Raw genomic sequence first — 24,268 nt, 5'->3', positions numbered from 1 at the left:
CCTCCCACACTCAGTTGATGGACCTCTTCCTCTTCACAGAGAAATCAGCTTCACAAATTTCTTATTTTCAACTTTCTTTGAAATCTTTAAGGAACATCTCACCGTCCTCTAACACCTATACAGAAGAAGACTATCTGGATGAAAGCAACCTGGGTTAAACCTTGGGTGTCGTACCCAGACCCTAATCTGTGAAGATGGTCTGGGACAGTGGCCGCCCCCCCTATCCATGGCTCCGGCCCCCTAATCTACATGCGGGGCGACGGACGCATAGAGTTTAATGGGGTTTTTTTTTCTGAATCACCTGATTAAAGCCAGAGGCTCCAATAGGCTTCAGAAAAGGGTGGACCCGGGGCGCAGAGCACTGCGCCCTAGCTCACCTATTTGTGTGACAATAGCGAATGAAAATCTCACTATTGTCACACGGATCCTCCTCCTGGCCAATCAGGAAGCAGGTCCGAGACCCGCTTCCTGATTGGCCGAAAGGCGAACCCATGCCATTGGCCGAGGAGAAGGCGAGAGGACTCGAGGAGATGCAGGGGACTGAGGAGAAGCCACCGCTGCAGGTAAGTGCACTGGTATCTCTGCATTGAAAGGGGCACGCTGTGGTCACTGCATTGAAAAGGGGCACGCTGTGGTCACTCTGCATTGAAGGGGCATGCTGTGGTCACTCTGCATTGAAAGGGGGCATGCTGTGGTCACTCTGCATCGAAAGGGGGCACGCTGTGGTCACTCTGCATTGAAAGGGGGCACGCTGTGGTCACTTTGCATTGAAAGGGGGCACGCTGGTCACTCTGCATTGAAGGGGGCACGCTGTGGTCACTCTGCATTGAAAGGGCACGCTGTGGTCACTCTGCATTGAAAGGGGGCACGCTATGGTCACTCTGCATTGAAAGGGGGCATGCTGTGGTCACTCTGCATTGAAAGGGGGCACACTATACCTTGATTACTGAAGGCCCCTTTCACACTTTTGTGATCTCAAAGTCACGCAATTTTTTACAGCGTTTTTGCCGCAAAGCAATGCCTATTCCATTTTTCTGTTTGCGCCCCCCCCCCCACAAAAAAATTTTGAGCACCAGCCGCCACTGGTCTGGGATGATGCTTCAGGCACTGAATCCTGCGTGGGGCGCTCATATTGGCACTCACTGAAACTCGCTGAGTTAGGCGCAGGGTGTAATACAGGTCCAGGGCGGTAGTCCATCGCTATGGAAGAGCCCTCTTTAGGGGTTTGTTATTCATGAAGGAGCAAGCTTGGACTTTATATACAGTCCACCAGGAGAAAGGGAGCCAATTGTAAATCACAGGAGAACATTCAGCCTGCCGAGGGTCATTTCAACATTCAGAGTGATAATGTGTCCATTGAACTGGTCCAGGACCACCAATGTCCATACCAGACCCTCAATCCAAACATCAAGGGGGAAAAACATACACCCCCCCCCCCTCGAACCCTACTAGGCCACAGTCCCTCATTCCCCGTGACATCAATGGACCCTAGAGACACCGGGGAGGATTCCTTTAAAATCAGCGATAGCGGGATGTTGTCACTTACAGTAGCATTAGAAATACCTATATATGATTTTTGGATCCCATTGAACAAGGGTCCGAAATGGCTAATGTTCTTTTGTTTATCCAAACATCCGAACAGCCAAAGTTAGACCTAGCCGTCACCTCATCCCTAGATATCAGTTGTTAATGAGAAACAGAAATTGTCCATTACCCGAAACCCTAGAAACCTTAGGAGGAACCCTGGCTGGGAAAGGCTGGACTAGGCAGTATTATATCACTATACTCCTTGGTGGGAGTGGAGATGACCCCATCTACAAGGCCGTGTTCATACAACTAGACATTTCTCAAGGCTGCAGTTCCTCTGAGCTCTAGAAGGTGGTGATCTTACTTCTACCCAGACAGGAAATCGCAATGGAAGACAGAAAGTGATGTCAGGTACAGACTGTCTATTCCATGTGGCACGTAGTAGAGAGGAAGTGGCAGCAGAGGACAAGGCCGTTGTTCCATGAAAAAACCATAACCATAAAAATTCCATACACTCGTCACTTCCGGTACACCTACGTCAGCACCTACGTCAGTGAACAGCTGAGGAGCTCACTAGTGCGCATGCTCGGAGGGTATGGAATGTGTGTTATAACTTTACACCGCATCTGCTGTTGCGGCAGTTACATTAAAACATCTCTGCTGCAACATGAATCATCTCGGCTCCTACCCCTGTCCCTTCCCTCATCTTGGCTACTAAATGTAAAAGCGGATCACGGAGCCGAGATCTCCGTGATTTAGATTTCATACACCAGCTGCCGCTTTTACATTTAGTAGCCAAGATCAGGGAAGTGACAGGGGTAGGAGCGGGGATGATTCATGTTGCAGCCGAGCTGTTTTAATGTAACAGCTGAGGCGGTCTAACGTTACACACACTACCGTGCAAATTCCATACCCTCCGAGCATGCGCGCTGCTCAGCTGTTCCATTACGTTTCTGACAGGAAGTGACGTGGGTATGGAATTTTCACGAGGTATGGTTTTCTCACGTTACACCGTTGTTCCGTGAAAAAACCCTACCCGTGAAAATTCCCTACCCTCGTCACTTCCGGTGCACCTACGTCATTGAACAGCTGAGCAGCTTACTAGTGCACATGCTCAGAGCTCTGAAGGGTAGGGAATTTTCACGGGTAGTGTTTTGTAATGTTACACCGCATCAACTGTTGCCGCTGCAACATTAAATCATCTCCGCTCATACCCCTGTCACTTCTCTGATCTCCGCTACTAAATGTAAAAGCGGCGGCGGATCTATGAAAATATAAATCACTGAGCCGAGATGTTTAATATTTTCATACACCCGCCGCTTTTACATTTTGTAGCCGAGATCAGGGAAGAGACAGGGGTATGAGCGGAGATGATTTTAGGTTGCACCAGAGATGTTTTCATCTAACAGCTGATCCGGTGTAACGTTACATTACACTACCCTGTGAGAATTCCCTACCTTCTGGGGCTGTGGGCATGCGCACTGCTCTGCTGCTCAGCTAGGGTGACCACGTGTCCCGGATCGCCCGGGACAGTGCCGCATTTGGAGAGTCTGTCCCGGGTCCCGGTCACACTGCATTGTCCCGGAATGATCTGAGCCCGTGAGCCGCCGTCTGCTGCTGTGCTGTGTGACAGATAGTCACTTCCTTATACTATGCGATCGCCGAATCAGATCGGCATCGCATAGTACTGTCCAGTGTGTGTGGCTCCTCCCCTGCCTGGCCCTTGCTGCACGCAGTGCACGGCCGAGTCACGTCACGTGACGATGGTGACGTCAGCCGGAGCCGGGATTTCTACTGTGCGGCGCCTCAGCCTGGGGTGTCCATCATATTTTAAGGAGATACAAGTGAGGAACAGTAATGAAGAAGAAGGTGACACAAGTGGGAGGCTGTAATGAAGAAGAAGGTAAAACAAGTGGGGGACAGTAATGAAGAAGAAGGTGACACAAGTGGGGGTTAGTAATCAAGAAGAAGAGGACTTAGTTAAAGCAGGTGCACATTGTAAACAACCTGTTTTAACTAATTGGCAAAAAAAGTATAAAAAAATCATCTTTTTTTTTTTTTTGGGCGGGGGTGTTGTCGGGGGGAGGGGGGGTGTACCTGAATGGCAGTTTGCAAAAGTGGTCACCCTATGCTCAGCTGTTCAATGATCTATGTAAACAGGAAGTGACGAGGGTATGGAATTCTCACGAGGTAGGGTTTTCTAACGTTACACCGTGTTCACACTACGAGACGCTTCTTGGAATGCAGTTCCTCTGAGCTCAACAAGGTGGTGATCTCACTTCTACTAAGACAGGAAGTCTCTATGGAAGACAGGAAGTGATGTCATGCACAGCCAGACGGTGATGTCAGGTATAAATAGGGAGTTCCGGGTAAGAGGTGAGTCGGGAGGAAGTAACGAGCAGACATTGCTGCAAGTGGCAGCAGAGGAGGTAATAAAATATTATTTTCTATTTACACCCAGTAACCCCCCCCCCCGTCATGTCCGTCCTCTTCCTCCATAGTCACTGTGACATCTTTTATATATTAATATAAAAAATTTATTATTATACAGGATTTATATAGCGCCAACAGTTTGCTTAGCGCTTCACAAAAATGAAGGCAGACAGTACAGTTACAATACAATTTGGTACAAGATGAATCAGAGGGACCTGCTCGTTAGAGCTTACAATCTAGGAGGAAGGGTCAAGGGATACAAAAGGTAATAACTGTGGGGGGGGAATTGATGGAGAAAGTAAAAACACATTGTATTTGTTAGAAGCAGGATAGGCTTCTTTCAAGAGAAGGGTTTTCGGGGATTGTCTAAAGATGGCTAGTTTAGGATGGTACGGCTCGGGAGAAGTCCCAGAGGCAGGCATGGGAGGGGGTGACAAGGGAGCTAGAGAGCGCGAGGGTTTGGGTGGACCGAAGAGAACGGTTTAGTTGATATTTTTGAGGCCAGATTAGTGATGTAGCTGGGGGCCGAGTTGTGGATGGCTTTGTAAGTTAATGTTAGTACTTTGAATTTTATTTGTTGGGTGAGCGGAAGTCAGTGGAGAGATTGGCAGAGAGGAGTAGCAGACACTGAATGGAAGCGAGTGTAGGGATTGGCAGACACAAGTGGTTGGTATGGTGGATGAGTCTGGTAGCAGCATTCATGATGGACTGAAGGGGGGGATAGCCTAGGCAAAGGTAAGCCAATGAGGAGGGAGTTGCAGTAGTCAAGGCGCAAGATAACCAGGGAGTGAATTAGAAGCTTTGTGGTGTCATTGGTTAGTAAGGTGTGTATTCTGGAGAAGTTGCGGAGGTTGAGGTGGCATGATTTGGGTGTGGGCCTGAAAGGAGAGTTCAGAGTCCAGAGTTACCCCTAGCACCCTGGAATGTGGGGATGGGCTGATAGTTGTGCTGTTGATCTTGACAGAGAAATAAGGGGTAAGGGACACGTGGGGGAGGAAATATTATGAGCTCGGTTTTGGATAGATTGAGTTTGAGGAAGTGGTGTGACATCCAGTCAGATTTGTCTGTTATTAAATCAGTGATACGTGAGGAAACTGAGGGGTAGAGAGATAGATTTTGGCGTCATTAGCATAGGAATGGTATTGAAAGCCATAGGAGGCTGACCCATGGAGGAGGTGTAGACCAAGAATAGGGGAAGTCCAAGCACAGAACTTTGAGGGACCCCACGGTAAGAGGAATCGAAGAGGAGGAGGTAGAGTTGTAAGTGACACTGAAGGTGCAGTGCGATAGGTAAAATTTTAACCAATGGAGAGTACAGTCACAGAGACCAAATAGAGTTTTTTGAGGAGGAGGGAGAGGTCACTGTATCAAAGGTAGCGGAGAGGACCAAGAGTAAGAGTTTGGAATAGTTACCGTTGGTTTTTATTGTTAATAAGTCGTTTGTGAGTTTTAGGAGAGCAGGTTCTGTGGAATGTTGCAGGTGAAATCCAGACTGAAGGGGATCAAGAAGGTTATTTTCAATGGGGTGGCAGCTCAGCCAGTTGTAGACTAGACACTCAAGGAGTTTGGAGGCAAAAGGGAGTAAGGAGTTGGGTCTTAGTTTGTTAGGACTGGTGGGGTCCAGTGTGGCCTTTTTGGGTATGGGGGTGGCTAGTGCATGTTTTAGAGCAGGGGTATCAAACTCCGTTTTATCGTGGGCCACATCAGCAAAAAGGGCCAGTTGTATCTGTAAGACTATCCTTTGGAAACTGCTCAGACCGAACACCATGGCAGAACCATGTTCTCTCTGAGCAGCCTCCAATAATCTTGTGGATGATCCCAGCGGTGTGCATACCTCCGTTCTAACTGGCATAGAATTGTATTTTTCTCATAATAATTATAAGTAGATGTCCAGAGCACCCCCTCCCTCCTTTAAATTAGGTGTCAAGAGCCACCCCATCATCAGAAGTCAAAAGTCCTCCGCCCTCCATTACATCTCAGTGTACCCCCCGCATGCTGCTGCCAGGAAGAAGCATGGGGAGGAGCTGAATAGCAGAAAGTGCAGGATCTGGAAAAGAACCAGAGGAGTCAGCTGCCGGAGTCTGCTAAATGCGGAGACCAAGTAATGCAGAGACAAAGGGGTGTTGGGGTTTTACAGAGAGGCGCAGAATTTGTAAGAAGAGTTCTGCTCCTGACTGCTTCAACAGGGGGGTGGTGGCTTCAAAGACGAGCCTGCACAGAGAAGCACAGGATCTGTTGAAGGAGTTCTGTCCTCCTCCTTTGTTGTTGACTACTGAGATGTGGAGGCGGACACAAGAGGGGTGCCCGAACTGCAGGAGAGGTGTGAGGGCCACATAAAATGGCCTAAAGGGCCGGATTCGCCCGCGGGCCTTGTGTACGACACGTGTGTTTTATAAGGTTGGGGAAGATGCCAGTCGAGAGGGAGAGATTGAAGATATGAGTTAAAGTGTATAGGATAGAGCTTAGGTTAGGATATGGTGAAGGGTGACTGTAGTATTTGTGAGGGAACAGGGTTCAGGAGGCAGGTGGTTAGAGAAGCACAGGATCTGTTGAAGGAGTTATGTCCTCTGTCTTGTTGACTACTGAGACAAGGTGGAGGTGGACACGAGGGGTGCCCCAACTGCAGGAGAGGTGTGAGGGCCACATGAAATGGCCTAAAGGGCTGGATTCGCCCCCGCGAGCCTTGTGTTCGAGACGTGTGTTTTAGAGGGTTGGGGAAGATGCCAGTAAAGAGGGAGAGATTGAAGATATGAGTTAAAGTGTATAGGATAGAGCTTAGGCTAGTATAGGGTGTAGGGTGATTGTAGTATTTGTGAGGGAACAGGTTCTAGGGGGCAGGTGGTTAAGTTAGGTCAAAAAAGTTTAGTGACTTCTCCTATAGTAGCAGGGTTAAACGAGGGAAGTATTGACTGTGCAGGTGGATGGCAAAGGTTTCTATGGGTAAATGTTAGGTAGTTGGAAGGCGAGGTGGATGAAGACAAGGAGAGATTGAAGCAGATAAGGTAGTGATCGGAGAGAGGAAAATTAGTGTTGGAAAGGTTGCAAGGAGTACATAGGTAGGAGAATACGAGGTCAAGGCAGTTGCCATCAGAGTGAGTAGAAGCGTGTCCATTGTTTTAGATCAAAAGCGGAGGTTAGAAGTTTAGAAGTAGCAGGAGTGATAAGATTAACAGGGATGTTGAAATCACGGAGAATGAGTGTGGGAATTTCAGAAGAGAGGAAGTAGGGTAGCCAGGCAGAGAGGTCATCAAGGAAGCTTGATACATGTCCACATCACAGCAATTCTAGAAGAAACTAGAGAGAACATAGGAATACAGTGAGCTTCAAATGAAGAGCGGACCAGAGAGGGAGGTGAATGAAGGGCCTGAAAACTGCTTTGAAGGGATAGGAGGATTCCAACTCCACCTCCCTTCTGTTCACTAGGCCTGGGAGAGTGAGTCCAGAGGAGGCCACCATAGGAGAGGGAAAGTCAGATTCTTGAAGCCAGGTCTCTGTATTTGCAAGTAGGTTAAAGAAGTTTATGTTAAAAAGCTCATGAACAGACCTTTTATCTCCAGCAGATGATGATACACACATATACAGTATAATGTGTGTAGCACCCTCTAATGTGTGCTAGATGATAAAGTAGGTAAATTGTAATTTAGCACAGGACTAAGCCTGAGCTATGGAATTTGGGTCAGGGTTCAGTAGAGTTCAGGGCTGGATGACTCATCCTGGAAGCTCTCTGGAGCCCCCCCCCCCCGTGGTCTAGAAGGTTGGAGAATCTTCTAGAATTAGAGGGTGGAAGTAAGGAGGAGCTGCATATTTATGAGGCCTCTGCCAATCCCCAGTGGTGGGCTGACAGGGAGCTGAGACAACCTCATAAATCGTCATGGGCTATGCCAGTGGGGCAGTCAGGTGGAAGATGGAAATACAGTATTGAGGAGGTTGTCAGTGGCTCTCAGGGGTGCCCCCTAGTCTGGGGGGGGAGGTGTCCTGCCTTGGGCCGGGGCTCGGGTGCTGGAAGGATCTTGCTGTAACACAAGGGAGGAAGTCTTTCTTGGAGGCACAGGAGGATAGAGTGAGTAGTTTGACACTGCGGGGACTAACAAATTGGGGTAGGCTGCCACGTGTAGCCTGTCTCCCTTGAAGACAGTGGTGTGCTTATGTTTTCAGCCTTTCTTTAGAGATCTCCTGAGAGTCAGCCGGGTGGACTGGTGGAGAGTCAGTCGGGTGGACCGGTGTGGAGAATGAAAGGGGCAGCTGCTGGCAGGTGGGTTGGCAGTGCCTGAAGAGGTGGTGCTGGTATCAGTGGCCGCAGAGGGAAAATTATAATCTGTTTTACTATCACTGTGCTTCATGTAAAGGGAGTAGGAGTTCCTGCCTGTAATGGGCTATTGTTACTCCAACTGAGTGCCTGTCAGATCATCTAAAAGTGGTTCAGCTGGAACAAGCAAGTGTTGTGCAGGAGGAAAGGAAAGGAGACTGTATACATGTGTATATAGGAAGATGTCCTTGATGTTTTGCTGAAGTCAAGTGGGCATCCCATAATCTCCCATCCCTATCCAAGTTATCAACCCTCAATAAATAACAAAAACAAAGCAATGGAATGTTCTCTTACTCTGGGTAATTGTGAAAATTCGGTTTGTGCCTGGCTGTGCAAGAGTAGGGGATCCAAGTTCATCTGCAGTCCCTACAGGGGTGTGCTACATGTGGAAACGTAGATTAACCCCATTCAGGGTCAGAACATTTCCCCACTTACGGGGCCGGAACATTCTCTTCAGTTTGGAATTAAGTTGTAGTAATATGTTCCTCTAAACAAATAGCACTGACAATAAATAGACAAGACAATGACCATACATGGCCTACAAAGGGCAATTATTACACTACACAGTGAGGCAATAGGCAATCATTACAATATGCAGCCAACACAATGATGGAGTGACGGGGTCAGAAATATGGAGCATAGAGCCCCTTACATTGCTGGTCAGAAGGAAGAAAACATTCCCCAGCCTGCCATGAAGAACATGTCCCATCGCTGGTGTCAGAGGGAGGAAAATAGAGGAGCTGAGGGGTCTGTGAGGAGTAATGGAAAGCTGATGGACTTTAAGGGCCCCTTAGTGGGTAGTGGGGAACTTTGCAGTCAGAGTTCTGGCAATTATCCAGATTAGCTGGCAAAACAAATGAGGAGGTTCCTCTTCCTGGACATCATGATGACCCCACATTGACCTCACAGCACTGCCTCAGAGCAAAACTCAAAGACAGAAGAAGGATCATTTTCATCATTCCTTATCTGAAGACCTAAAATTATTCAAAACCAGTTCAGAAACCAAACAAACCCAACAGAGAAAAGGGAATTTATGATCTAGCAGAGCAGGTCAAGTGAGTTCGGGGATCCCAAAAATGTAATAACATTAAACAGTCCAAACTAAATTTCCCAACCCCTGCTGTCCTCCTCCTACCCACACCGGGCTGCCATTGGAGGGAAGAGAACAAAATCCTCCCCCACACTAAACAATCCATGTTCTTTTGGGGGCATGAGTCCTTAACTGTACAGCAGCCCTCCTAACCCCCCTCCCCCACATCCTATTATTGTGTGACCAATACCATCCAAATAATTCTTATTTTCATTTCCTCAAGTTATCAGTCTACAAGGACACCTGTATAGATCAATGATGGCCCCAATGAAGATGGAGGAGAACCAGGGTCACATGACTAAGAAGATACTAAACCTCACCCTGGAGATCATCTACCTGCTGACCGGAGAGGTGAGGAGGATTCTGGGAGGTCACATGACATCACTCTTATCTCTATTAATAAAACACAGACCTGACCGTAGAGGTGAGGAGGATTCTGGAATTCTAACATGATATTCCTATTGGTTCCCCAATACAGAGATTTCCTCTCCTGAAGTCAGGTGATCATATGACCATCACAGTGCCTCCATGTGACTCCCTAAAACCTGAGAGACACAACATGAAGAAGATTCTAGAAGTCACCAAGAAGATGGTGGAGCTGCTGACAGGAGAGGTGAGCGGTGCTGGGAATTCTGGGACATTATCCAGTAACAGACAAGGGATGTGTCTGGATGGTGACTGTATCATTGTGTGTGTCAGGTTCCTATAAGGTGTCGGGATGTCACTGTCTATTTCTCCATGGAGGAGTGGGAGTATTTAGAAGGACACGAGGATCTCTACAAGGACGTCATGATGGAGAATCAGCAGCTTCTCACATCACCGGGTAAGAGGAGACTTTATTGTAAAGGAGAGAGCAGTACGGAGGGTCCACCTAGATCCCCCATCATCTGATAAACACATAGAAACAATGTATTCAGTCATAACTTCTAGAAAATTACATAGAACCCCCAAACATTATATATTTTATAAGCTGAGGCCATAGAAAAAAAAAATGGTGGTTGTTGTCATTTTTTATGTCACACGGTATTTGCGGAGTGGTTTTTCAAACACAAATGTTTTGGAAAAAAATACACTTTATTGAATTTTAATGCACACAAACACAATGATAATAATGTGATAACATCCTCCAACTTTGGAACCTTAAACAGAAAGTGATAATGAGGGAGGAGTCAGTAACCCAATGATGGTGGTCTTCAGGATCAGTCCAGTCTTCATCTTGGTTGTTCTCCCCCATCCTCACTCTCTGACCTCTGGTGGGGCTCAGCCCCGCTGTTATTCATGACTAAATCATGGACTAAATCAGGATGTGCAGGACTTCTTGTGTTGGGAGGATGGCAATGAGTGATAGAGGGGGAGGGGACACTCGTCCTTTAATCTCCTCATCACTGTCACTCCTATAAAAGACAGTTCCCGTTGTTTCCTCACTCTCTGACTAAGGCCCATGAATAAAGAAATGAACTGGTAGGAGATCAGAGGACCCATTTACTAGTTACCTTGAGGGGGGAATTGTAAGATCCTCAGAGATAAAGCTGCCCGATGTGGGCGGAGTCCTGGTTTAGGGGAACCAATCTGCTTGTGTCTAGTAATAATCTTTGTATTTCTATTTTAGTAGATGGACGGGAGATGAGGAAAACCTCAGAGGATTGTCTCACTTTGTCTCCAGACTGTAAAGTAGAAGATGAGGACATCACACAGTATAGTCCAGGAGAAAACCCGGCTACCTCAAATGTCCATCCGGGACCACCCAGTGTAGATGGACCATCGTATTCCTCTTATCCTGAGGAACCTCAGACTGTGAGGGACATTGCCGGACCATCGTATTCCTCTTATCCTGAGGAACCTCAGACTGTGAGGGACAGTTCTGTCCTTCCAACAGACAAGAGGTTTTCCTGTACAGAGTGCGGGAAGAGTTTAAATTCTAAATCCAGTCTTTATGTGCATAAAAGATCTCACACAGGTGAGAAGCCGTATTCCTGCTCTGAGTGCGGGAATTGTTTTTTGCAGAAGTCACATCTTTACAGTCATCAGAGATCGCACACCGGGGAGAAACCGTATTCCTGTCCTGAGTGCGGGAAATGTTTTTCACATACGTCCAATCTTTACTCTCATCAGAGACTGCACACGGGGGAGAAGCCGTATTCCTGTTCTGAGTGTGGGAAATGTTTTTCAGTGAGGAGGCATTTTGAAACACATCAGAGATCGCACACGGGGGAGAAGCCGTATTTCTGTTCTGAGTGCGGGAAATGTTTTTCAGACAAGTCCAGTCATAAAAGACATCAGAGATCTCACACAGGAGAGAAGCGGTTTTCCTGTCCTGAGTGCGGGAAATGTTTTTCAGTGAGGAGGCATTTTGAAACACATAAGAGATCGCACACGGGGGAGAAGCCGTATTTCTGTGCTGAGTGCGGGAAATGTTTTTCAGACAAGTACAGTCATAAAAGACATCAGAGATCTCACACAGGAGAGAAGCCGTTTTCCTGTCCTGAATGCGGGAAATGTTTTTCACAAAAGTCCGATCTCTATAGACATCAGAGATTTCACACCGGGGAGAAGCCATTTTCCTGTCCTGAGTGCGGGAAATGTTTTTCACAAAAGTCCGGTCTCTATAAACATCAGAGATCTCACACGGGGGAGAAGCCATTTTCCTGTCCTGAGTGCGGGAAATGTTTTTCACAAAAGTCCGGTCTCTATAAACATCAGAGATCTCACATGAGGGAGAAGCCATATTTCTGTCCTGAGCGAGGGAAATGTTCCTCACTGAAGTCCTGTCTTCCTGTACATCAGGGGTCCCACACAACCTTGGAGGTGTATTAGTGCCTTGAGTGTGGGAAATGTCTTCTATATGAATGTTGGTAAACATGTGGGGAAGAAGCACACCCTGATATACACCTCAGATATACTCCATGGCTGATCTTCATCATGTAAGAAACACTTCATAAGGAGATCAGAGATCACCAAAGGCATGGATGAAGTGTTGTCCCGTGTTGGCCATTGATAGCAGGAAAAAAATAAAAATTGAGTCCTTACCTTTCATTGGCTGAGTACATTTTGTGTGGGAAAATTTCACAAACACTTACAGGTCTGGTTTTTTTTTTTATTAAAAAGTTTAACAAATTTGACACACATTCCCTGAGCCGTGATGAATGTTGGTCACGTTTTATTTCATACAATGATTTCCTATCATCATTGGCTCCATCCAGTGGTCATAATTGGGTATTGCACTATTTTTTCTGATAAAGGTATTTCAGGAATAACTCCTCAATATGGCCACTAGATGGAGCTGACGATCATAGGAAATCATTGTATTTAATAAATTACAGCCAGACTTTATTACGGCTCGGCAAATGGTTATCCCATTCGTCCAACTAATTTTTCGTAAATAGACCCCTTTGTTTACTTTACTATGTCAGGCATGGTCTCATACCAATAACTGAAGTATCATTCTCATTGTACTTATGAGTCCAGTAGACATTGAAGGACATACGTTAATTCAACCAACAACATTCAACTAACCATTGATTTAAACAGGAAATATCACATTTGACCACTAGATGGCACTAAGTACCATAGGGGTGTAGCTCCATTTAGTGGCCAAAAGTGGTATTTTCCTTTTTAAATCAGTAGAAAATATTAGACCAGCAAATTGCCGAATAACATTTAATTCTTTGCCCCCGTTCACACAGAAGGAATGGACATTCTCTTTCACTGGGGGGAAATTGCTCTGCAGATTTTTTTATGAATAGACCCCCAAATCCCAGGAGATGTTTATATAAAGATGGGAAGTATGTAGCAGCCCAATGAAGAGACCTCCTAGCAATATTATTACCAGGCTGCTGCTAGGGGGAGCTCTAATGTTTAGAGTGTGATCACAGGGGAGTGATTCCATCTAGCTCACAATATTCCTTTCACTGTCAGAACTGTTTTCGAGTTTTTTTTTGTACACGTGTTAACATTTTGGGCCTGAAGATTAGTTAAACTCCCCCACAGATATATTTCCTGCCAGCTGAGGCCCTGGAGAACAAAATGTAGGTAGTTCCAATTTTTCAAGTCTGATGATATTAGCTCAAGGGTTTATCAATGGTAAATATCAGCAAAAAATACAATAAAGTTAATTTTAAGGCACACAAAGACAATATATTAATAAACCATAATATACATTTTATTTATTTGTATACATTTATTCATATTTAAACACTTTGTAAATCACAGGAGAACATTCCCTCTGCCGGAGGTCATTTCAACACTCAGACTCACAGGATTTTTCTTTGATTTCTTTACTTGAACATCTCACAGTCCTCTAACACCTATACAGAGGAAGTGTATCTGGATGAGAGCAACCTGAGTAAAACCTTGGGTGTCCTACCCAGACCCTACTCTGGCACCTCCTACACTCAGTGAGTTCACAGTTGATGGACCTCTTCCTCTTCACGGAGAAATCAGCTTCACATTTTCAACTTTCTTTGAAACCTTTAAGGAACATCTCATCAACATCTACACCTATACAGAAGAAGTGTATCCGGATCGGAGCAACCTGGGTAAAACCTTGGGTGTCGTACCCAGACCCTACTCTGTGAAGATGGTCTGGGATGATGCTTCAGGTACTGAATCCTGCGTGGGGCGCTCATATTGGCACTCACTGAAACTCGCTGAGTTAGGCGCAGGGTTTTATACAGGTCCAGGGCAGTAGTCCATCGCTATGGAACACAGTCCCTGAAGACCTCTTCAGGGATTTGCCATTGATGAAGGAGCAAGCTTGGACTTTGTATACAGACCACCAGGAGAAAGGGAGCCAATTCTAAATGACAGGAGAACATTCAGCCTGCCGAAGGTCATTTCAACTTTCAGATTGATAATGTGTCCATTGAACTGGACCAGGACCACCAATGTCCATACCAGACCCTCAATCCGAACATCAAGGGGGAAAAACATACACACCCCCCCCCCCCCCGAACCCTACTAGGCCACAGTACCTCATTCCCCGGCCGTGACATCAATGGTTCCTAGAGACACTGGGGAGGCTTCCTTAAAAACCAGCGATAGCGGGATGTTGTCACTTACAGAAGCAGTAGAAATACCTATATATAATTTTTGGATCCCATTGAACAGGGCTCCGAAATGGCTAACGTTCTTTCGTTCATCCAAACATCTGAACAGCCAAAGTTAGACTGAGCCGTAACCTCATCCCTAGATATCAGTTGTTACTGAGAAACAGAAATCGTCCATTACCCGAAACCTTAGGAGAAACCCTGGCTGGGACTAGGCAGTATTATATCACTATACTCCTTGGAGGGAGTGGAGATGACCCCATATACAAGGCTGTGTTCATACAACTAGACATTTCTCAAGGCTGCAGTTCCTCTGAGCTCTACAACATGGTGATCTCACTTCTACCCAGACAGGAAGTCTCTATGGAAGACAGGAAGTGATGTCAGATACAGACTGGCTATTCCATTTGGCACGTAGTAGAGAGGAAGTGGCAGCAGAGGACAAGGCCGTGTTCACAATATGAGACGCTTCTCGGAATGCAGTTCCTCTGTGCTCAACAAGGTGGTGATCTCACTTCTACTAAGACAGGAAGTCTCTATGGAAGACAGGAAGGGATATCAGGTACAGACAGGAATAGATGTCTGTGACGGCGGCGGGTATCAGATCCTTGGCCTTCTCATCCAACTCGTGACCAAGGACCAGGCAATCTCACACCCTGCCGTCACTTGTGTAACAATGCCACTCTCAGCTGTGCCAGGCACAAAGATTTTCCCAGCTGACGGGACCACAATCTAGATGCCAGCAGACAGAGCGATTGTCACCGGGCTAATTAAACAATTAACCCTTTCTCTGCCACCACTACTACGTTTGAGCCCAGCGGACACTCGTAATTTTAGAAATACCAATTATGACTTTAGAATAATCATCTGCAACACACACTGTCACCTCAGACAGGAATGTTCAGGGGATTTATTCTATACAGTAGCGCTCTTCCAAGAGGCAGGTTCTTTGGTTAGCTTGCGTTAAGAGCTTAGAGACAAAATTAACACTTTTCAAAATAAGGTTTAATTATAAAAAAGGTTAAAATTGGTGCAAATAAAAATATTTACAGAAAAATGGGTTACAAAGAAATAGAGACACAATTCAGCAATTTAGAAGAATAGATAAAGAATTAGAAATGAAATACTTGCATTCAAAAGTCCTTGTACTATCAGAGGTTCAGAGCTGAGCATGTGTGATCGGTTCTTCAATTGAGCGATGTTACTGCTTGATGTTAAAAATGAGAACTGAGAGCTCCATCAGCTTCTCTCTTTTCCTCTGACCCGCAGGGGGTGTCACCAGAAGTACTTGACCAATAAACACTGGGGCCATGGGCGGCCCCGGAGGCTCATAAACTGCTAAGGGACCTCCCGTTTAGACAGATTTTATAACAGAATTCATATCTTTAAATATGTAATGGTTACATTCTTGAAACTGATATTTTATTGTACGGCATTGAGTTTTACATCCATGGACACCAAACACAGTTTATCTCATAATAACCTCTGACCCGTAAGGCATCTGACCGCTAGCTTGTCTTCCCTAGGAGCGAACGTGATCATGTATGATCTTAATTTGATTGGTATTTTATTTGGCATTCAAATATATACTTTCTAGAGACATATCTTGGCTGTGTTTACAATTATGAATTTGTGTGTGAATGTATTATAGTTCTAATGACCATCTGGGCTGTGTTTTATTTACGACCCAGCCTGGTCAGTCTTAATAGCTTGCTGTTTATGGCTTTACGACCTGGCCTGTCCTGTCCTTCCATCTGCCAGGCATCCTGTCTGCTGAGATAACAGCTTTTTTGAAGCTCGCATACTAATGTTAATTAGGGTAAGGTGGGGGCTGGTGAATGAAGTGGCCTTTTGGTTTCTCTGCAATGACTGCTCTCTCAAGCAAAATGGTTATTTGCGACAGTTTTAAACGAAATGGTTGCCTGACAAAATGGTGTCCCAGTGCACGATACCATTACAATGTCAGCTACAGACTGGACATTCCATGTGGCACAAAGTAAAGAGTACCTGGCAGCAGTGGACAAGGCCGTGTTCACTAGGGCTGTGCATCTTCACTTACCTCACGATTCAATGTGATTACGATTATTAGGGTCGCGATTCGATACGATTCGATTCCGCGATGCATCACGATTACTGACCAATGCCCATGCCCAGCCCACTGCCCAATGGTTTTCAAAACTTTATAAAAAAAAACAAACAATCAAGCAGTCACAAATAAAAGAATCCTTTTTATTTTCATTTGCTTCAAAGGACACTTTCCTGGACCCTGTCATGGCCTGCAAGCCCTGCATACTTTAGTGCACTTGCACTGCAAACATATAGGAAGGTCTGAAAATGCAAACAGCATAGCAGAGACAGACAACAACACTAGTATTTTACTAGAAGTGACAGTAAAATTAGTAAAAAACTGTAGTAGTGCAGTTTACTGCTTCATAAAAGAAAATATTAATATAAGCCAGGCCTACCACCATTTAAAGTACAACTAAAGGCAAGACTTTTTGGATTTTGGATAAAGTTTGGCCTATAGTTGTACTTTAAGGCAAGCCAAGATAGAAGAAGCCAGCCAGCCAGCCAGCCAGCCAAGCTAATATTCTTGTGAAAATGGTCATCATAAATTCCCACAAAACATTATATATAAATCCTTTTATGTGAATATGCATTGCAATAAATTCCAGGTGTGCCATAACCTGACCTCTACAAAACAGAGCACTTCCTGACTAGTAGCAAACATCAAGGGTGAACCTGGCAATGGTGCACTGCTGCATAACTTCCATGTTCACCGTGATGTTTGTTTTCCTCTGCAACTGCCAGTCAACTCAAGTGAGTTGATGGATTGGCTGCTAGAGGGGAGTTACAAATATAAGCTTTAAGCTTATCAATTCACTTATGTCACTTATTTTACAGAAAACGTTACCTGTCCTGCAGACAGTCTCTGTCTCTACCACGATTGAACCCAACTGAAGCCAAGCCAAAGCCACCATTAGAGGAAGGAAAACCCTTGACAGAGTAAATCATCAACTAAAGCTTAAACCTTGAGTAAATCTTCATGGGATCACAAAAAAACACACAACACAATTGTCTGCATCAGAATCATGAGAACTGAAGAAAGGTTTGGCATTGCCACACTGGTACAACTCAAGGCATATAGGTTAGGTCAGGTTTGTGTGTATTTGTGATCCAGTAAAGATTTAATCAAGGTTTTACGCTTCAATGTATGATTGATTTAATCTTTCAAGGATGTCCTTTCCTGTACCGTGGCTGCCTGGCTTGCCTTCAGTTGTCTAGATACACTTTTACCTTTAGTATTTGTTTGGTTGAGGGAACCCCCTACACTTGCTATTGCTACAGAGTACAACAGACCAGCAGACAGACATGCGTTGCAATAAATTCCAGGTGTGTGCCATAACCTGTCCTCTACAAAACAAAGCACTTCCTGACTAGTAGCAAATATCAAAGGTGAACCTGGCAATAGTGCACTGATGCATAACTTCCATGTTCACCGTGATGTTTGTTTCCCCCTGCAACTGCCAGTCAACTCAAGTGAAGTGAGTTGATGGCTGCTAGAGGGGAGTTATACAAATATAAGCTTAAGCTTAAATAATTATCAATTCACTTATGTGAATAGACCATTTTTGAAAACAAGCCATTCTCCATCTCTCCAGTGCCAGAAAAGCTGTAAAAAATATAAAATGTTCCAGGTTCACTGTGATTGTGTTTGCCCCTGCCATTGCCAGTCAACTAAACACAGTGTGTGTGTGTGTCGTGACTCGTGACAACTCAAAAGCTTATACGCAGCCTCAGCATCAACTCAACACACACACACATTGTGTGTGTGTGTTGAGTTAATGCTAGAGCTGCGTTATAAGCTCTTGAGTTGTCACGACAGTCAGTCACGTTACAGAAAGAAAACTTTACCTGCACTGCACTGAGCAGCACTCTACTATGTCGATTACATCTGTAACTGAAGCCAAGCTAGCCAACAAGCCACCATTAGAGGAAGGAAAATCCTTGAGAGAATAAATTGTAAACTGAAGCTTAACCTTGAGGAAATCCTATGGGGGTCACATTCACAAACTCACAAATATAGTATATTACACAAGAATCCACAATTGGTGTTTGTGATCCAATAAGATAAGATTTACTCGAGGTTAAGCTTCAAATGTACAAGTTATTTCTCTCAATGATTTTCCTTCCTATAATGCTGCACCGTGGCTGGCTTGGTGTCAGTCAGTTGTCTTGTCTAGAAGAAAATACACTTTAATATTATTTATTTGGTTGAGGGTTAAATGAACCCCTGCCTAGTATTTGCCTAGACACTTTTAGTGTGAAGCAATGGAACGGATTATGGATTGGAAATGGACACATTGGACAGGACAATCTTCAAAAACAAACCATCAGTGCTATAAAGCTATAAAACAAGACTGGTGATGTGACCGACTGGTGACTGGCGGCAGACTGAATTAGTAACTACTAATTCATTAAAAACATGAATTAGTAATTATTTCAGTGCTTAGCATTTGGGAACATGTAGGTTTTTCTGTAAGAACACTAGATGATCCACATGCTCAGGTTTAAGACTGCTTCTTTTCGCTGTTATAACATCTCCTGCAGTAGAGAAAACCCGCTCTGCGGATACACTTGTACCTGGGATACACAAGTAGTGCTTTGACAGCTGAGAGAGGAGGGGGAATATGACCTCATGCTCACACCACCATTTTAAAGGGTCCTCAGTGAGAGGCAGAGGTGGGGCTTTACAATATTTTTCCATTTCGTCTTCTGCCTTGGCATAGGGGGTCTTAGGTTCTATTGCACCATCAGTGAAAGACTGCCCCAGCAAAGTCATGAGCAGCGATGTTGTGGCCTTTTTTTTGGGAGGAGAATGGCTGTCCTCAATGGGTGTTGTTTCTTCTTCCACAGTTGCTTTTTCCCTAGGCACTTCATCCACATGTGTCCTTCTATTAGATGTAATCTGTGTGTTTGAACAAAAGATAATAGTATAAGAAGAGCTGAACTGACTAAGAGTGTGATTCATTGATGAGGTGTGGGAAACTGCACGGTAATCCATACCATACAGTTCCACTTCCCACACCGCATCAGTGAATCAGGGCATGTTATTACACAACACAATGTAGCTGAGCTTCTAGCTGTCTGGCAGGAAACATGATGAAATTCTAATTACCTCCAAAGATGCAGCCTCCTCAGTCACTCCTCTGTATATCTCCGATCTCTCCTCCTCTGTGAGAATAAAAGGCAGTCCTTTAAAGCGAGGATCCAGAGCAGAAGCTGTATGAAGGATCTTCTTCTCTGCCTCACTGCTGTACCTCTTCAGGAGATCTGTTTTGATGGCATTCTTGATCTCATGGGTCATGGCTGTGTCTCCCATGGTGTCTGTCATGCTCTGGAGCAGTTGTGCATTTAGAGGGGCAATGAGAGACACTGTTGGGTTGCGCTCTTCTGACATCAGCAAGGTTGCATCCTTCATTGGCTTTAATGCACTCACAGCGTCCTCTGCATTTGACACATCTTTTTCATTGAGAGTGCAGAGATCAGACTCTCCTTTTCTGACTTCTGGAGACAGCAAGGTGGCACAAACTGCAGGTTGTTGTTCTAAGAACCTCTCGACCATGTCATATGCGCTGTTCCATCTTGTTGGCACATCAGTTATTAGCTTATGATTCTTCAGGCCCAGACATTTCTGTTTCTCTTTTAGACAGTGGCTTGCTCTAGTGCTGCGATGGAAGAATGTGGATATTCGTCGCACTCTGGCGAGAAGCCTGGAGAGCGTGGCCCCTTTCAGTGCCCGCTGACATGCAAGATTGAGTGTATGGGCAAAACATTTAACATGAGGAAATTTACCAACTTGAGCTGCAACTATCATGTTCACCGCGTTGTCGGTCACAAGCACTACAGATTTATCAGACAGCTGCCATTCTTCCACATGAGACAGTAGCTCTGCCAGATGAGCACCTGTGTGAGACTCATAAATGGCTCTTGTTTGCAACACATGTGACAAGACCTGCCAGTCCTTAGTAACGTAATGTGCTGTTATAGTAACATAGGACTCCGTTGTGACTGACGTCCATGAATCACACGTTATTGCGACTCGACTGGCTTGGTTCATTGACGCAAGTACCTGAGCTTTGGTGTCGTGGTAGAGTGCAGGTATAACGTTTTCTGTAAAGTGCCTGCGTGATGGGATCTTATAACGTGGCTCTAGCGTCTTCACAAGGTAGCGAAACCCGGCGTTGTCCACAACTGAGTAAGGCCGTAGATGAAAGCTGCCACAGCTTTGGTTAGTTTCTTCCCTTTTTCTGAGTTGGGCGGATAAGTTGACAGTATGGCATCAATTCTTGGCTGATCTGGGTCTAGCAGTCTTTCCTTGGCAGTGGTGGCACTGCTGGTGGCGACAGGTGTTACTAACTCAGAGTGAAAACGGCTAACATGGTTTCTCAAGTTCATAGTATTCCCTAGGTATTTAATTTTTGTGTGACAGGCTTTACATACGGCGTGTGTCTTGTCCAACTCACGCTTCCCTGTGTGTTCGTAAAATCCGAAATGTGCCCAGATGTTTGCTCTTAAAAACGCTAGGTGCATTTTTTATCTCTCGATCTTTTCCTTCTGCCATATTTACCACCATACTACCACGTATGTGACGGAGACGGATGACGTAAGTTGCCAAACTCTGTCAGTGTTTAAAAAAAAAATAAAAAAAAAAAACTTGTAAACTAAGCCGCAACAAGTCAACCAAGCAACATCTTTCATAAAATATGACTGTCTGTCTGTCAGACTCCCTTGCATGCACTGAGCCAAAACCCCCGGGGCCCCCCTTACCCCAGAGCTGCCTGTGACAGTGACAGTGACACTGACAGAGACCCCCCTCCCCCCACAGCTGAGCTGACTGCAGCCTGACACACTGACAGAGACCTGGGTGGATGTCCCACACCTTCCCCAATCCCCCACAGCACTGACAAACACTGAGAGTGAGTGAGTCCCCCCCCTTGCCCAGACCCCCACACTGACAGAGACCTGGAAGTCCCACACCTTCCCCAATCCCCCACAGCACTGACAAACACTGAGAGTGAGTCCTCCCCCTTGCCCAGACCCCCACACTGACAGAGACCTGGATGTCCCCCACACCTTCCCCAATCCCCCACAGCACTGACAAACACTGAGTGAGTCCCCCCCTTGCCCAGACCCCCATAGCTGACTGACACTGACAGAGACCCCCAGGCCCCCACTCAGCTGCCGATCTTGCGATTTTTTTTTTCCCCTTGCGCGATAGGGCGTGGCCGCGGCTGATGACGTCATTTTGTATAATCGATTATGCCGGCAGCCCGCATCGATGCAGAATCGCGAAGGGTCAAATCGCGATGCATCGATCTTTCGATTATATTCCCCAGCCCTACTATTTATATTTTTCTCCTGCTATGGCCGACACGGGACAACAGTTCATCCATGTCTTTGGTGATCTCTGATCTCCTTATGAAGTGTTTCTTACACGATGAAGATCAGCCATGGAGTATATCTGAGGTGTATATCGGGGTGTGCTTCTTCCCCACATGTCCACCAACATTCATATAGAAGACATTTCCCGCACTCAAGGCACTAATACACCTCCAGGGTTGTGTGGGACTCCTGATGTACAAGAAGACAGGACTTCAGTGAGGAACATTTCCTCACTCAGGACAGGAAAGTGGTTTCTCCCTCGTGTGCACTCTCTGATGAGAGTAAAGATTGGACTTTTGTGAAAAACGTTTCCCGTACTCAGGACAGGAAAACGGCTTCTCTCCTGTGTGAGATCTCTGATGTCTATAAAGATTGGCTTTCTGTGAAAAACATTTCCCGCACTCAGGACAGGAAAATGGCTTCTCCCCCATGTGACATCTCTGATGTCTATAGAGATCGGGCTTTTGTGAAAAACATTTCCCGCATTCAGGACAGGAAAACAGCTTCTCTCCTGTGTGAGATCTCTGATGTCTTTTATGAGTGGACTTGTCTGAAAAACATTTCCCGCACTCAGCACAGAAATACGGCTTCTCCCCCTTGTGCGATCTCTGATGTGTTTCAAAAAGCCTCCTCACTGAATAACATTTCCCGCACTCCGGACAGGAATACGGCTTCTCTCCTGTGTGCAGTCTCTGATGTCTTTTATGAGTGGAATTGTCTGAAAAACATTTCCCACACTCAGCACAGAAATACGGCTTCTCCCCCGTGTGCGATCTCTGATGTGTTTCAAAAAGCCTCCTCACTGAATAACATTTCCCGCACTCAGAACAGGAATACGGCTTCTCCCCCGTGTGCAGTCTCTGATGAGAGTAAAGATTGGACGTATGTGAAAAACATTTCCCGCACTCAGGACAGGAATACGGTTTCTCCCCCGTGTGCGATCTCTGATGTCTGTAAAGATGTGACTTCTGCAAAAAACAATTCCCGCACTCAGAGCAGGAATAAGGCTTCTCACCTGTGTGAGATCTTTTATGCACATAAAGACTGGATTTAGAATTTAAACTCTTCCCGCACTCTGTACAGGAAAACCTCTTGTCTGTTGGAAGGACAGAACCGTCCCTCACAGTCTGAGGTTTCTCAGGATAAGAGGAATACGATCGTCCGGCACTGTCCCTCACAGTCTGAGGTTCCTCAGGATAAGAGGAATAGGATGGTCCGGCACCGTCCCTCACAATCTGAGGTTCCTCAGGATAAGAGGAATACGATGGTCCGGCACCGTCACTCACAGTCTGAGGTTCCTCAGGATAAGAGGAATACGATGGTCAGGCACTGTCCCTCACAGTCTGAGGTTCCTCAGGATAAGAGGAATACGATGGTCCATCTACACTGTGTGGTGCCGGATGGACATTTGAGGTAGCCGGATTTTCTCCTGGACTATACTGTGTGATGTCCTCATCTTCTACTTTACAGTCTGGAGACAAAGTGAGACAATCCTCTGAGGTTTTCCTCATCTCCCGTCCATGTACTAAAATAGAAATACAAAGATTATTACTAGACATCAGCAGATTGGTTTCCCTAAACCAGGACTCCGCCCACATCAGACAGCTTTGTCTCTGAGGATCTTACAATTCCCCGCTCAAGGAAACTAGTAAATGGGTCCTCTGATCTCCTACCAGTTCATTTCTTTATTCATGGACCTTAGTCAGAGAGTGAGGAAACAACGAGAGCTGTCTTTTATAGGAGTGACAGTGATGAGGGGATTATAGGACGAGTGTCCCCTCCTCTTCTATCACTCATTGCCATCTTCCCAACACAAGAAGTCCCGCAATTCCTTATTCAGTCCATGATTGAGTCATGAATAGCAGCGGGGCTGAGCCCCACCAGAGGTCAGAGAGTGAGGATGGGGGGAGAACAACCAAGATGAAGACTGGACTGATCCTGAAGACCGCCATCATTGGGTTACTGACTCCTCCCTCATTATCACTTTCTGTTTAAGGTTCCAAAGTTGGAGGATGTTATCACATTATTATCATTGTGTTTGTGTGCACTAAAATTCAAAAAAGTGTATTTTTTCTCCAAAACATTTGTGTTTGAAAAATCACTCCACAAATTCCATGTGAAATAAAACATGACAACACCCACCATTTTTTTTCTATGGCCTCAGCTTAAAAAATATAGAATGTTTGGGGGTTCTATGTAATTTTATAGCAGTTATGACTGAATACATTGTTTCTATGTGTTTATCAGATGATGGGGGATCTAGGTGGATCCTCCGTACTGCTCTCTCCTTTACAATAAAGTCTCCTCTTACCCGGTGATGTGAGGGGCGGCTGATTCTCCATCATGACGTCCTTGTAGAGATCCTTGTGTCCTTCTAAATACTCCCACTCCTCCATGGAGAAATAGACAGTGACATCCTGA

The 24,268-nt window shown here is 45.5% G+C and overlaps 1 protein-coding gene across 1 annotated transcript in view; it reads right to left on the bottom strand.

Annotated features, from left to right (window-relative positions):
* Positions 1 to 24,268, bottom strand: part of LOC309564445 (uncharacterized protein) — a 382,799-nt gene that overhangs the window by 270,349 nt on the left and 88,182 nt on the right. Inside the window, 1 exon segment of the mRNA XM_082269075.1 lies at positions 22,288 to 22,891. Coding sequence (XP_082125201.1) covers positions 22,288 to 22,891 — 604 coding nt within the window.

The sequence above is a fragment of the Pelophylax lessonae genome (genome assembly GCF_965119305.1).
Source record: "Pelophylax lessonae genome assembly, chromosome: 9".
Classification (NCBI taxonomy): Eukaryota; Metazoa; Chordata; class Amphibia; order Anura; family Ranidae; genus Pelophylax; species Pelophylax lessonae.
Note: the sequence above shows the minus strand (reverse complement) of the source record. Positions and strands in the feature narration are given on the sequence as shown.